The sequence below is a fragment of the Melanotaenia boesemani genome, chromosome 13 (assembly GCF_017639745.1).
Source record: "Melanotaenia boesemani isolate fMelBoe1 chromosome 13, fMelBoe1.pri, whole genome shotgun sequence".
NCBI lineage: Eukaryota > Metazoa > Chordata > Actinopteri > Atheriniformes > Melanotaeniidae > Melanotaenia > Melanotaenia boesemani.
The window spans coordinates 621,999-636,608 of NC_055694.1; the positions used below are offsets into that span (position 1 = coordinate 621,999).

The 14,610-nt window shown below is 43.1% G+C and overlaps 1 protein-coding gene across 1 annotated transcript in view; it reads right to left on the reverse strand.

Moving 5' to 3' along the window:
• tfe3a (transcription factor binding to IGHM enhancer 3a) overlaps positions 1-14,610 on the reverse strand; it is a 32,364-nt gene that overhangs the window by 8,165 nt on the left and 9,589 nt on the right. Inside the window, exons 6-7 of the mRNA XM_042002878.1 lie at positions 8,091-8,189; positions 209-329 (exon numbers count right to left, since the gene is read on the reverse strand). Coding sequence (XP_041858812.1) covers positions 209-329; positions 8,091-8,189 — 220 coding nt within the window. The remainder of the gene's footprint in view (positions 1-208; positions 330-8,090; positions 8,190-14,610) is intronic.

Genomic DNA, 14,610 nt, shown 5'->3' on the forward strand with positions numbered 1-14,610 from the left:
TTTATGCTTCTTTTACATATGTAAATAGCTACGTCCCTTTCAAGATGTACTGATGAGCTGACAGCTCATTTGCAGCCTTAAACTGGATTCTCTAACCTCACATTCTGTTGTAATTTCAGCCAATCACACTATGTAATAGTGACTCATGTGACTGGCCTATGGGCTCTACCCTGTGCCATGTGTTAACAGCCATGTAAGTATCATTTACCAGTTAGCTCCCGCTTGATAACATGAAGCTCAGCCGGGCAACTGTTGCTAACTGCGACAGTGGGCGTGGCTATCCCGCTCCTGCTGCTGCACCCATCCAGAACATTCCCAGACACCGGGAGCTGCAAAGGATCAATCAGAGGAGAGAACGACACTAGTTAGAGTCAAAGCAGGACACTGAACCATTCATGTTTAAATAGACTGATCAGATGACTGCTCAACGAATGAAACGCAGACTGCAGCTCCAGACAGGAACCAAGTTTTACATAGCAGGACTTTAAAGGGGCCCCCAACCCTGAGGCCATCTGAGCACAACCTCTAAGACTCCAAATGTTCAGTTCAGGTCAGCAGCAGCGACTGGTCAGTTAGAGATGGTTCAAAGTTAGTGACGAGTCAGATATAACGACAGGTCAGAGTTATCGATGGAGCAAAACTTTTGCTATTTTTTTTAGCTTGTCCTGTCCAGCATGGTAGCGGCAGAATGATGGTCTGGCCGTTGTGTTGTATCGAACAAATTTGCTTTGCTAAGAGGAGCTTTATGGCATAAGGCTCCTCTTGATAATCTGATTTATTTATTTAAATGATTATTTATTATTTATTTTTATTTTGAATTACAAAAGTTAAATAATGTCGCTGGACCTGACCAGTTGATTATGGCTCAGTATTAGCAACACATCAGAGTTAGCGATAGGAAAAAAGTTAACGACGACTCAGTACTAGTGACGGGTCAGAGTTAGCAACGGGTCAGAGTTAGCAATGGGTCAGAGTTAGCAATAGGGAAAAGATAACGACGACTCAGTTCTAGCGTTGGGTCAGAGATAGCAACGGGTCAGAGTTAGCGATAGGGAAAAGATAACGATGACGCAGTACTAGCGACGGGTCAGAGTTAGCGACGGGTCAGAGGTAGAAACGGGTCAGACTTAGCGATGGGGAAAAGATAACGACGACTCAGTACTAGCGACGGGTCAGAGTTAGCAACGGGTCAGAGTTAGCAACGGGTCAGAGTTAGCAATGGGTCAGAGTTAGCGATGGGGAAAAGATAACGACAGCTCAGTACTAGCGACGGGTCAGTGTTAGCAATAGGTCAGAGTTAGCTATAGGGAAAAGATAACGACCACTCAGTACTAGCGTTGGGTCAGAGTTAGCGATGTGTCAGAGTTAGCGATAGGGAAAAGATAACGACGACTCAGTACTAGCGTTGGGTCAGAGTTAGCAACGGGTCAGAGTTAGCGACGGGTCAGAGTTAGAAACGGGTCAGAGTTAGCCATGGGGAAAAGATAACGATGACTCAGTACTATCGACGGGTCAGAGTTAGCGATAGGGAAGAGATAACGACGACTCAGTACTAGCGTTGGGTCAGAGTTAGCAACGGGTCAGAGTTAGCGACGGGTCAGAGTTAGAAACGGGTCAGAGTTAGCGATGGGGAAAAGATAACGACGACTGAGTACTAGCGACGGGTCAGAGTTAGCAACGGGTCAGAGTTAGCGATGGGGAAAAGATAACAACGGCTCAGTAATAGCGACGGGTCAGAGTTAGCAATGGGTCAGAGTTAGCAACGGGTCAGAGTTAGCGATGGGGAAAAGATAACGACGGCTCAGTACTGGCAACGGGTCAGAGTTAGCGACAGGTCAGAGTTAGCGACGGGTCAGAGTTAGAAACGGGTCAGAGTTAGCGATGGGGAAAAGATAACGACAGCTTAGTACTAGCGATGGGTCAGAGTTAGCAACGGGTCAGAGTTAGCGACGGGTCAGAGTTAGCAACGGGTCAGAGTTAGCGACGGGTCAGAGTTAGCAATGGGTCAGAGTTAGCGATGGGGAAAAGATAATGACAGCTTAGTACTAGTGACGGGTCAGAGTTAGCAACGGGTCAGAGTTAGCGATGGGTCAGAGTTAGAAACGGGTCAGAGTTAGCGATGGGGAAAAGATAACAATGACTCAGTACTAGCGATGGGTCAGAGTTAGCAACGGGTCAGAGTTAGCGACGGGTCAGAGTTAGCAATGGGTCAGAGTTAGCGATGGGGAAAAGATAATGACAGCTTAGTACTAGTGACGGGTCAGAGTTAGCAACGGGTCAGAGTTAGCAACGGGTCAGAGTTAGCGATGGGTCAGAGTTAGAAACGGGTCAGAGTTAGCGATGGGGAAAAGATAACAATGACTCAGTACTAGCGATGGGTCAGAGTTAGCAACGGGTCAGAGTTAGCGACGGGTCAGAGTTAGCAATGGGTCAGAGTTAGCGATGGGGAAAAGATAATGACAGCTTAGTACTAGTGACGGGTCAGAGTTAGCAACGGGTCAGAGTTAGCGATGGGTCAGAGTTAGCAACGGGTCAGAGTTAGCGACGGGTCAGAGTTAGCAATGGGTCAGAGTTAGCGATGGGGAAAAGATAATGACAGCTTAGTACTAGTGACGGGTCAGAGTTAGCAACGGGTCAGAGTTAGCGATGGGTCAGAGTTAGAAACGGGTCAGAGTTAGCGATGGGGAAAAGATAACAATGACTCAGTACTAGCGACGGGTCAGAGTTAGCAACGGGTCAGAGTTAGAAACGGGTCAGAGTTAGCGATGGGGAAAAGATAACGGCAGCTCAGTACTAGCGACGGGTCAGAGTTAGCGACGGGCCAGAGTTAGCAACGGGTCAGAGTTAGCAATGGGTCAGAGTTAGAAACGGGTCAGAGTTAGCGATGGGGAAAAGATAACGACGACTCAGTACTAGCGTTGGGTCAGAGTGAGCAACGGGTCAGAGTTAGCGATGGGGAAAAGATAACGACGACTCAGTACTAGCGTTGGGTCAGAGTGAGCAACGGGTCAGAGTTAGCGACGGATCAGCGTTAGCGACGGGTCAGCGTTAGCGATGGGGAAAAGATAACGATGACTCAGTACTAGCGACGGGTCAGAGTTAGCGATAGGGAAAAGATAACGACGACTCAGTACTAGCGTTGGGTCAGAGTTAGCAACGGGTCAGAGTTAGCGAGGGGTCAGAGTTAGAAACGGGTCAGAGTTAGCGATGAGTAAAAGATAACGATGACTCAGTACTAGCGACGGGTCAGAGTTAGCAACGGGTCAGAGTTAGCAATGGGTCAGAGTTAGCGATGGGGAAAAGATAACGACGACTCAGGACTAGCGACGGGTCAGAGTTAGCAACGGGTCAGAGTTAGCAATGGGTCAGAGTTAGCGATGGGGAAAAGATAACGACGGCTCAGTAATAGCGACGGGTCAGAGTTAGCAATGGGTCAGAGTTAGGAACGGGTCAGAGTTAGCGATGGGGAAAAGATAACGACGGCTCAGTACTAGCAACGGGTCAGAGTTAGCGACGGGTCAGAGTTAGAAACGGGTCAGACTTAGCGATGGGGAAAAGATAACGACAGCTCAGTACTAGCGATGGGTCAGAGTTAGCAACGGGTCAGAGTTAGCAACGGGTCAGAGTTAGCGATGGGGAAAAGATAACGATGACTCAGTACTAGCGACGGGTCAGAGTTAGCGATAGGGAAAAGATAATGACAGCTTAGTACTAGTGACGGGTCAGAGTTAGCAATGGGTCAGAGTTAGCGATGGGGAAAAGATAACGACGGCTCAGTAATAGCGACGGGTCAGAGTTAGCAATGGGTCAGAGTTAGCAACGGGTCAGAGTTAGCGATGGGGAAAAGATAATGACGGCTCAGTACTAGCAACGGGTCAGAGTTAGCGACAGGTTAGAGTTAGCGACGGGTCAGAGTTAGAAACGGGTCAGAGTTAGAAACGGGTCAGAGTTAGCGATGGGGAAAAGATAACGACAGCTCAGTACTAGCGATGGGTCAGAGTTAGCGAAGGGTCAGAGTTAGCGACGGGTGAGAGTTAGCGATGGGTCAGACTTAGCAACGGGTCAGAGTTAGCGACGGGTCAGAGTTAGCAACGGGTCAGAGTTAGCGATGGGGAAAAGATAATGACAGCTTAGTACTAGTGACGGGTCAGAGTTAGCGACGGGTCAGAGTTAGCGATGGGTCAGAGTTAGAAACGGGTCAGAGTTAGCGATGGGGAAAAGATAACGACAGCTCAGTACTAGCGATGGGTCAGAGTTAGCAACGGGTCAGAGTTAGCGACGGGTCAGAGTTAGAAACGGGTCAGAGTTAGCGATGGGGAAAAGATAACGACAGCTCAGTACTAGCGACGGGTCAGAGTTAGCGACGGGTCAGATTTAGCAACGGGTCAGAGTTAGCAATGGGTCAGAGTTAGCGAAGGGGAAAAGATAACGACGGCTCAGTACTAGCGACGGGTCAGAGTTAGCGACGGGTCAGAGTTAGCAACGGGTCAGAGTTAGCGATGGGGAAAAGTTAACAACGTCTCAGTATTAGCGACGGGTCAGAGTTGGGAACTGATCAGAGGTAGAGATGAGTCAGAGTGAATTCAGAAGAATGATTTTGTATAGTTTTAAGATCTTTTTTCTTAACCCGCTAATGATCTGACACATTCTCATAAGTGAAGAATTTTAGATTTGTTCATACATATGACGGGTAAGCCGGTAGGGCAGTGCCTTGATGGTCTGCCATCTTGAAACTACCGCTGCCAGCAAGTGACAAAAAGCAACAAAGCGGAAGCACACAGTGACCAGGAGGAGACGATAAATGAGAGGCTCACTATCCCAGCAGGTTTGAAAATCTGGTAAACTGTTAATGATGCAGGACCATGCATATGCAACAGCAGCTTGGGAGCTGTTTCACCATCACCAAGAAATTGAAAATGGAGACTTAAAGGAAGACCATACAAGAAGGAAGATCAACACTGGGCTAGCTAGCCTTTCCCAGATAGGAGCTCCAGAAGGAGGTTTTTTAAAAGAGATGCTGAACGGAAGGCTTCATGAGCTGGTTTTACTGGTTTTGGTGTTTGATTTTGTTTTAACCCTTTAATAGCCATAATGCTTACAAATCTCCACAATTTGTTTATGGGGAAAAATAAATAATAAAAAAATATATATATATAATTTCCAAAAACTAAATTTAAAGCAGAATTTGCTCATTATTATTAATGTCAGGCAATGAGGTGAAAATTGATTTCTATGCATTAATATTTTTTAGTCTCAGTTTTTTAAACACTCAAACATTTCATGCTAAGGCCACAATCTTTGACATTTGATTCCACCCTTGCAAAAACTTGCAACTTTATATACGTTTTAATGTTGAGAGCCTTTTGTGTGCCCTAGTATCTTGCCATCTTCAGAATGACTACTCCTGCATTACTGTTCATATTTATAACCCATCACCAAAACAAAATTCAAAATTTGCTTTGGTGCCGGCTGAACATCTGGCAAAGTATGTAAGTAAGAACCAAAACCAGTCCGATTTCTGCCAGCTGAAATATGATAAAAAGGGTTTTCAAAGTGTTTATTGCATTAGTTTATAACTGTGTGGGCTGCTGAGAAAAGTTGGACATGAAAGACGTGTGTATGTGTAGACATGTGTGCATGTACACACACTCACACACATATCTTTATTTTTATACACACACACCTTTATCCAACACCATTTGTGACACACATTTATCATTTCAGCAGCATGGCACCCTAAAAAGTGAGATTTTGGTGTGAAAGATGATAAAGTGACACAATCTCGTGGAGTACTTTAAAAATCCCAAGTTTAAGGTTGAAGAGAAACTTCAAAATAAAAACTTTAAATACATGAATGCATTCATCTATGTTAAGATTAATGTAGGATCAAAAAATACAATTTGAATAGTTTTCAATGGAGAAGAATGTGGCTTTAGGATAAAATGTGTTGGTTTTTGCATAGTTTAGCCATTTTAAGTTAATTCAAGGAACTGTCATGGCAGTTCTAACATTTTTTAAAAATGATTATCCTTTGAGAAATTTCAGCCAAAATGGCATGAAAATAAAACACAGTGGCTCTCAGATCGTCTGAGGGTTAAAATGAGAAAAAAAAAACAACTGAAAGAAGCATTGATGGGATAGTTTGGAGATTTTTTACTTAATTAAGGACACGATTGTTTCAAAACTTAAGAAATTTCTTATTTTAGGAAAGTGCAATTATCTGCCCGTACTTGTAAACTGTTTCTCTACATTAGTTTGAAAAGGTTAATAAAATCAGCTTATCTGTGCAGTACAACACACCAAACTCACACTGCCTCTGGACTTCTGGACCAGTTCTACCTGGACTACCTGGACCTGTAAACAGGTTTATTGCTGACAGCAGAGTTCTGACGGACCGAAGCATGGGTGATGTTCCTCCGCTGGATCAAAGCTTCAGCTGAATGACTGTACAGATCCAACCGGCTGCAGACAGAAACATCTTCACTGCTCAGACTAGGTTCTGTAGAACGGTGACAGTAATCTGGCAGACTGAAGTCGATCAGCTGAGCAGAGCCTCCAAACCCATTCAGTTTCCACACAACAAACTTTACCTTCGAATTACTCCTCCTCTTCTCATGGTCCGGCAGTAACACCAAAATCCTCATCTTTTCTGACTTCACACACAAACACACACATTAACCAGCAGCCTCTGAGCTACATCGCTTCCTCTTTCTGCTCAGACTGTTGAAAAATGGGGAAACGTCTCTTTAAGGAAGACAAAAAAAGAAAACTTCCAGAGCTTCATTATCTTTCTGCCACACACACACACACTGAGGTTCCGCCCACAGAAACGAGGAAGTCTGGAAAGCTGAAGCGATACTGTGACAGCGTCACTGTGGATCTGTTACACAGCTACAGAACAAATAGCTCACACATCAAACTTCATGTTTATTTCCAGAACCTTAACAGGACCAGCCCCAGTTTGGCAGAACAGGAGAAGCGGCTTTTTCGCCAAACACAGCTACGATATCTGGTGATTTTAGCAACATGGCATTAGCTATGTGGTTTTAAAAAGAATAATAATTATTTTGAATTTGTTATTCCAAACTGAAAAGGTAGGCTACACTCTGCGTTTTACCCATTTGTAGTAAATTTTTACTGGAGAACAGTGAGCTGCCGTAGTTTGGAGCCCGCCCCTGCAACCTCTTGGCTACCACTGCCCTAATGGTTACATGGTTCTACATAAATGGTTTTAGCTTCATGGTTATAGCTGCACGGCTTTAGCTGCATGATTTTAGCTAAATGATTTTAGCTGCATGGTTTTAGCTAAATGGTTTTAGCTGCATGGTTTTAGCTGCACGGCTTTAGCTAAAAGATTTAAGCTAAGAGGTTTTAGCTAAGTATTTTAGCTAAATGATTTTAGCTGCATGGTTTTAGCTAAATGGTTTTAGCTGCATGGTTTTAGCTGCACGGCTTTAGCTAAAAGATTTAAGCTAAGAGGTTTTAGCTAAGTATTTTAGCTAAATGATTTTAGCTGCATGGTTTTAGCTAAATGGTTTTAGCTGCACGGCTTTAGCTAAAAGATTTAAGCTAAGAGGTTTTAGCTAAGTATTTTAGCTAAATGGTTTTAGCTGCATGGTTTTAGCTGCATGGTTTTAGCTAAATGATTTTAGCTGCACGGCTTTAGCTAAAAGATTTAAGCTAAGAGGTTTTAGCTAAGTATTTTAGCTAAATGATTTTAGCTGCATGGTTTTAGCTGCACGGCTTTAGCTGCATGATTTTAGCTAAGTGGTTTTATCTACATGATTTTAGCTAAATGGTTTTAGCTGCATGATTTTAACTATGTGGTTTCATCTACATGGTTTTAGCTAAATGGTTTTAGTTGCACGGCTTTAGCTGCATGGTTTGAGCTAAATGATTTTAGCTGTATGGTTTAACCTAAATGGTTGTAGTTGCATGGTTTTTGTCAGTGTGTTTAAAAGACGGATGAAGTTGCAGCTGCAATTGAAAATGAAGCTGATGATGATGATGGGAGGTTGAACCAGAACATGAAGATGTTTATCAAGATGTAGGAGTGTATGTGTGTGTGTGCGTGCATTTGTGTGTAGTACTGTGTTGGCGAGCTGAAGTCCAGAATCAGTCAGAGTCAGAAACTCATCATTCAGGCTCGACTCCAGGCTGATGATGTCATCAATGACAGCCTCCTCCTCCTGATCAAGAGATCAGCTGGTTAGTGTCAGACATGTTTACCTTCTTATGGACATCTAAAGTTTCTGTCCTGCAGACTGTCGTCTTCCAGAAAAACAACTTGAAGATTCACAGCAGACATTCTGATTTCTGATTGGTCAGTTTCTGGAACCTTCTGACGATCTGAGCTGAACTGAATGGATGGATGGATGGGTGGATGGATGGATGGATGGATGGATGGATGGGTTAATGGATGGATGGATGGTTGGGTGAATGGGTGGATGGATGGATGGATGGATAAATGGATGGGTGGATGGATGGATGGATGGATGGATGGATGGATGGATGGATGGATGGATGGATGGATAAATAGATGGATGGATGGATGGATGGATGGATGGATGGATAAATGGATGGATGGATGGATAAATGGATGGATGGATAGATGGATGGATGGATGGATGGATGGGTGGATGGATGGATAGATGGATGGATGGATAAATGGATGGATGGATAAATGGATGGATGGATGGATAGATAAATGGATGGACGATAAATGGATGGAAAAATGGATGGGTGGATTGATGGATGGATGGATAGATAAATGGATGGATGGATGGGTGGATGGATGGATGAATGGATAAATGGATGGACGGATGGATGGATGGATAAATGGATGGATGGATAAATGGATGGGTGGATGGATGGATGGATAGATAAATGGATGGATGGATAAATGGATGGATGGATGGATGGATGGATGGATGGATGGATGGATGGATGGATAAATGGATGGATGGATAAATGGATGGGTGGATGGATGGATGGACAGATAAATGGATGGATGGATAAATGGATGGATGGATGGATGGATGGATGGATGGATAGATAAATGGATGGACAAATGGATGGATGGATAGATGGATGGATGGATGGATGGATAAATGTATGGGTGGATGGATGGATGGGTAGATAAATGGATGGATGGATAATTGGATGGGTGGATGGATGGATGGATAGATGATGGATGGATGAATGGATAGATAAATGGATGGATGGATAAATGGATGGATGGATGGATGGAAAGATAAATGGATGGATGGATAATTGGATGGGTGGATGAATGGATGGATAGATAAATGGAAGAATGGATAAATGGATGGGTGGATGGATGGATGGATGGATGGATAAATGGATGGATGGATAAATTGTTGGATGGTTGATAAATAAATGGATGGATAGATAAATGGATGGATGGATAATTGGATGGGTGGATGAATGGATGGATAGATAAATGGATGGATGGATAAATGGACGGATGGATAAATGGATGGGTGGACGAATGGATGGATGGATGGATGGATGGATGGATAAATTGTTGGATGGATGATAAATAAATGGATGGATGGATGGATAGATAAATGGATAGATGGATAAATGAATGGAAAAATGGGTGGGTGGATGGATGGATGGATGATAGATAAATGGATGGATGGATAAATGGATGGGTGGATGGATGGATGGATGGATGGATGGATGGATGGATAAATGGATAAATGGATGGACGGATGGATAAATGGATGGGTGGATGGATGGATGGATGGATAGATAAATGGATGGATGGATAAGTGGGTGGGTGGATGGATGGATGGATAGATAAATGGATGGATGGATAAATGGATGGAAAAATGGATGGGTGGATGGATGGATGGATGGATAGATAAATGGATGGATGGATAAATGGATGGGTGGATGGATGGATGGATGGATGGATAAATGGATAAATGGATGGACGGATGGATAAATGGATGGGTGGATGGATGGATGGATAGATAAATGGATGGATGGATAAGTGGGTGGGTGGATGGATAGATAAATGGATGGATGGATAAATGGATGGGTGGATGGATGGATGGATGGATAGATAAATGGATGGATGGATAAATGGAAAAATGGATGGATGGATAGATGGATGGATGGATGGATGAATAGATAAATAGATGGATGGATAAATGGATGGATAGATGGATAGATGGATGGATGGATGGATGGATGGATGGATGGATGGAGGGATGGATGGATGGATGGATAAATGGATGGATGGATAAATGGATGGATGGATAAATGGATGGATGGATGGATGGATGGAGGGATGGATGGATGGATGGATAAATGGATGGGTGGATGGATGGGTGGGTGGGTGGATGGATGGATGGATGGATGGATAGATGGATGGATGGACAAATGGATGGATGGATAAATAGATGGATGGATGGATGGATGGATGGATAAATGGATGGATGGATGGATAAATGGATGGATGGATGGATGGATGGATGGATAAATGGACAGGTGGATGGATGGATGGATGGATGGATGGATGGATGGATGGGTGGATGGATAGATAGATGGATAGATGGATAAATGGATGGATGGATAAATGGATGGATGGATGGATGGATAGATAAATGGATGGACGATAAATGGATGGAAAAATGGATGGGTGGATTGATGGATGGATGGATGGATAAATGGATGGATGGATGGGTGGATGGATGGATGAATGGGTGGATGGATGGATGGATGGATGGATGGATGGATGGATGGATGGACGGATGGATGGATGGATAAATGGATGGATGGATAAATGGATGGGTGGATGGATGGATGGATAGATAAATGGATGGATGGATAAATGGATGGATGGATGGATGGATGGATGGATAGATAAATGGATAGATAAATGGATGGATAAATGGATGGATGGATAGATGGATGGATGGATAAATGCATGGATGGATAGATGGATGGATGGATGGATGGATGGATAAATGTATGGATGGATAAATGGATGGGTGGATGGATGGATGGGTAGATAAATGGATGGATGGATAATTGGATGGGTGGATGGATGGATGGATAGATGATGGATGGATGAATGGATAGATAAATGGATGGATGGATAAATGGATGGATGGATGGATGATAGATAAATGGATGGATGGATAATTGGATGGGTGGATGAATGGATGGATAGATAAATGGATGGATGGATAAATGGATGGGTGGATGGATGGATGGATAAATGGATGGATGGATAAATTGTTAGATGGTTGATAAATAAATGGATGGATAGATAAATGGATGGATGGATAATTGGATGGGTGGATGAATGGATGGATAGATAAATGGATGGATGGATAAATGGACGGATGGATAAATGGATGGGTGGACGGATGGATGGATGGATGGATGGATGGATGGATAAATTGTTGGATGGATGATAAATAAATGGATGGATGGATGGATGGATGGATGGATGGATGGATAAATGGATGGATGGATGGATGAATGGATGGATGGACAAATGGTTGGATGGATGGATAGATAAATGGATGGATGGATAAATGGATGGGTGGATGGATGGATGGATGGATAGATAAATGGACGGATGGATGGATGGATAAATGGATGGATGGATGGATAGATAAATGGATAGATGGATAAATGGATAAATGGATGGAAAAATGGATGGGTGGATGGATGGATGGATGGATAGATAAATGGATGGATGGAAATATGGATGGGTGGATGGATGGATGGATGGATGGATGGATAGATAAATGGATGGATGGATAATTGGATGGGTGGATGAATGGATGGATAGATAAATGGATGGATGGATAAATGGATGGGTGGATGGATGGATGGATGGATGGATAAATGGATGGATGGATAAATTGTTGGATGGTTGACAAATTAATGGATGGATAGATAAATGGATGGATGGATAATTGGATGGGTGGATGAATGGATGGATAGATAAATGGATGGATGAATAAATGGACGGATGGATAAATGGATGGGTGGACGGATGGATGGATGGATGGATAAATGGATGGATGGATGGATGGATGGATAAATTGTTGGATGGATGATAAATAAATGGATGGATGGATGGATGGATAAATGGATGGATGGATGGATGAATGGATGGATGGACAAATGGTTGGATGGATGGATAGATAAATGGATGGATGGATAAATGGATGGGTGGATGGATGGATGGATGGATAGATAAATGGATGGATGGATGGATGGATAAATGGATGGATGGATGGATAGATAAATGGATAGATGGATAAATGGATGGAAAAATGGATGGGTGGATGGATGGATGGATAGATAAATGGATGGATGGATAAATGGATGGGTGGATGGATGGATGGATGGATGGATGGATGGATGGATGGGTGGATGGATGGATGGATAGATAAATGGATGGATGGATAAATGGATGGGTGGATGGATGGATGGATGGATGGATGGATGGATGGATGGATGGATGGATAAATGGATAAATGGATGGACGGATGGATAAATGGATGGGTGGATGGATGGATGGATAGATAAATGGATGGATGGATAAGTGGGTGGGTGGATGGATAGATAAATAGATGGATGGATAAATGGATGGGTGGATGGATGGATGGATGGATAGATAAATGGATGGATGGATAAATGGAAAAATGGATGGATGGACGAATGGATGGATAAATGGATGGATGGATGGATGGATGGATAAATTGTTGGATGGATGATAAATAAATGGATGGATGGATGGATAGATAAATGGATAGATGGATAGATGGATAAATGGATGGAAAAATGGATGGGTGGATGGATGGATGGATGATAGATAAATGGATGGATGGATAAATGGATGGGTGGATGGATGGATGGATGGATGGATGGATAAATGGATAAATGGATGGGTGGATGGATGGATGGATAGATAAATGGATGGATGGATAAGTGGGTGGGTGGATGGATGGATGGATAGATAAATGGATGGATGGATAAATGGATGGAAAAATGGATGGGTGGATGGATGGATGGATGGATGGATAGATAAATGGATGGATGGATAAATGGATGGGTGGATGGATGGATGGATGGATGGATGGATGGATGGATGGACGGATGGATAAATGGATAAATGGATGGGTGGATGGATGGATGGATAGATAAATGGATGGATGGATAAGTGGGTGGGTGGATGGATAGATAAATGGATGGATGGATAAATGGATGGGTGGATGGATGGATGGATGGATAGATAAATGGATGGATGGATAAATGGAAAAATGGATGGATGGATAGATGGATGGATGGATGGATGAATAGATAAATAGATGGATGGATAAATGGATGGATAGATGGATGGATGGATGGATGGATGGATGGATGGATGGATGAATAGATAAATGGATGGATGGATAAATGGATGGATGGATGGATGGAGGGATGGATGGATGGATGGATAAATGGATGGGTGGATGGATGGGTGGGTGGGTGGATGGATGGATGGATGGATGGATGGATGGATGGATGGATGGATGGATAAATGGATGGATGGATAAATAGATGGATGGATGGATGGATGGATGGATAAATGGATGGATGGATGGATAAATGGATGGATGGATGGATGGATGGATAAATGGACAGGAGGATGGATGGATGGATGGATGGATGGATGGATGGGTGGATGGATAGATGGATAAATGGATGGATGGATAAATGGATGGATGGATGGATGGATAGATAAATGGATGGACGATAAATGGATGGAAAAATGGATGGGTGGATTGATGGATGGATGGATGGATAAATGGATGGATGGATGGGTGGATGGATGGATGAATGGGTGGATGGATGGATGGATGGATGGATGGATAAATGGATGGACGGATGGATGGATGGATAAATGGATGGATGGATAAATGGATGGGTGGATGGATGGATGGATAGATAAATGGATGGATGGATAAATGGATGGATGGATGGATAGATAAATGGATAGATAAATGGATGGATAAATGGATGGATGGATAGATGGATGGATGGATGGATGGATGGATGGATAAATGTATGGATGGATGGATGGATGGATAAATGTATGGATGGATAAATGGATGGGTGGATGGATGGATGGGTAGATAAATGGATGGATGGATAATTGGATGGGTGGATGGATAGATGATGGATGGATGAATGGATAGATAAATGGATGGATGGATAAATGGATGGATGGATGGATGATAGATAAATGGATGGATGGATAATTGGATGGGTGGATGAATGGATGGATAGATAAATGGATGGATGGATAAATGGATGGGTGGATGGATGGATGGATAAATGGATGGATGGATAAATTGTTGGATGGTTGATAAATAAATGGATGGATAGATAAATGGATGGATGGATAATTGGATGGGTGGATGAATGGATGGATAGATAAATGGATGGATGGATAAATGGACGGATGGATAAATGGATGGGTGGACGGATGGATGGATGGATGGATAAATGGATGGATGGATGGATGGATAAATTGTTGGATGGATGATAAATAAATGGATGGATGGATGGATGGAT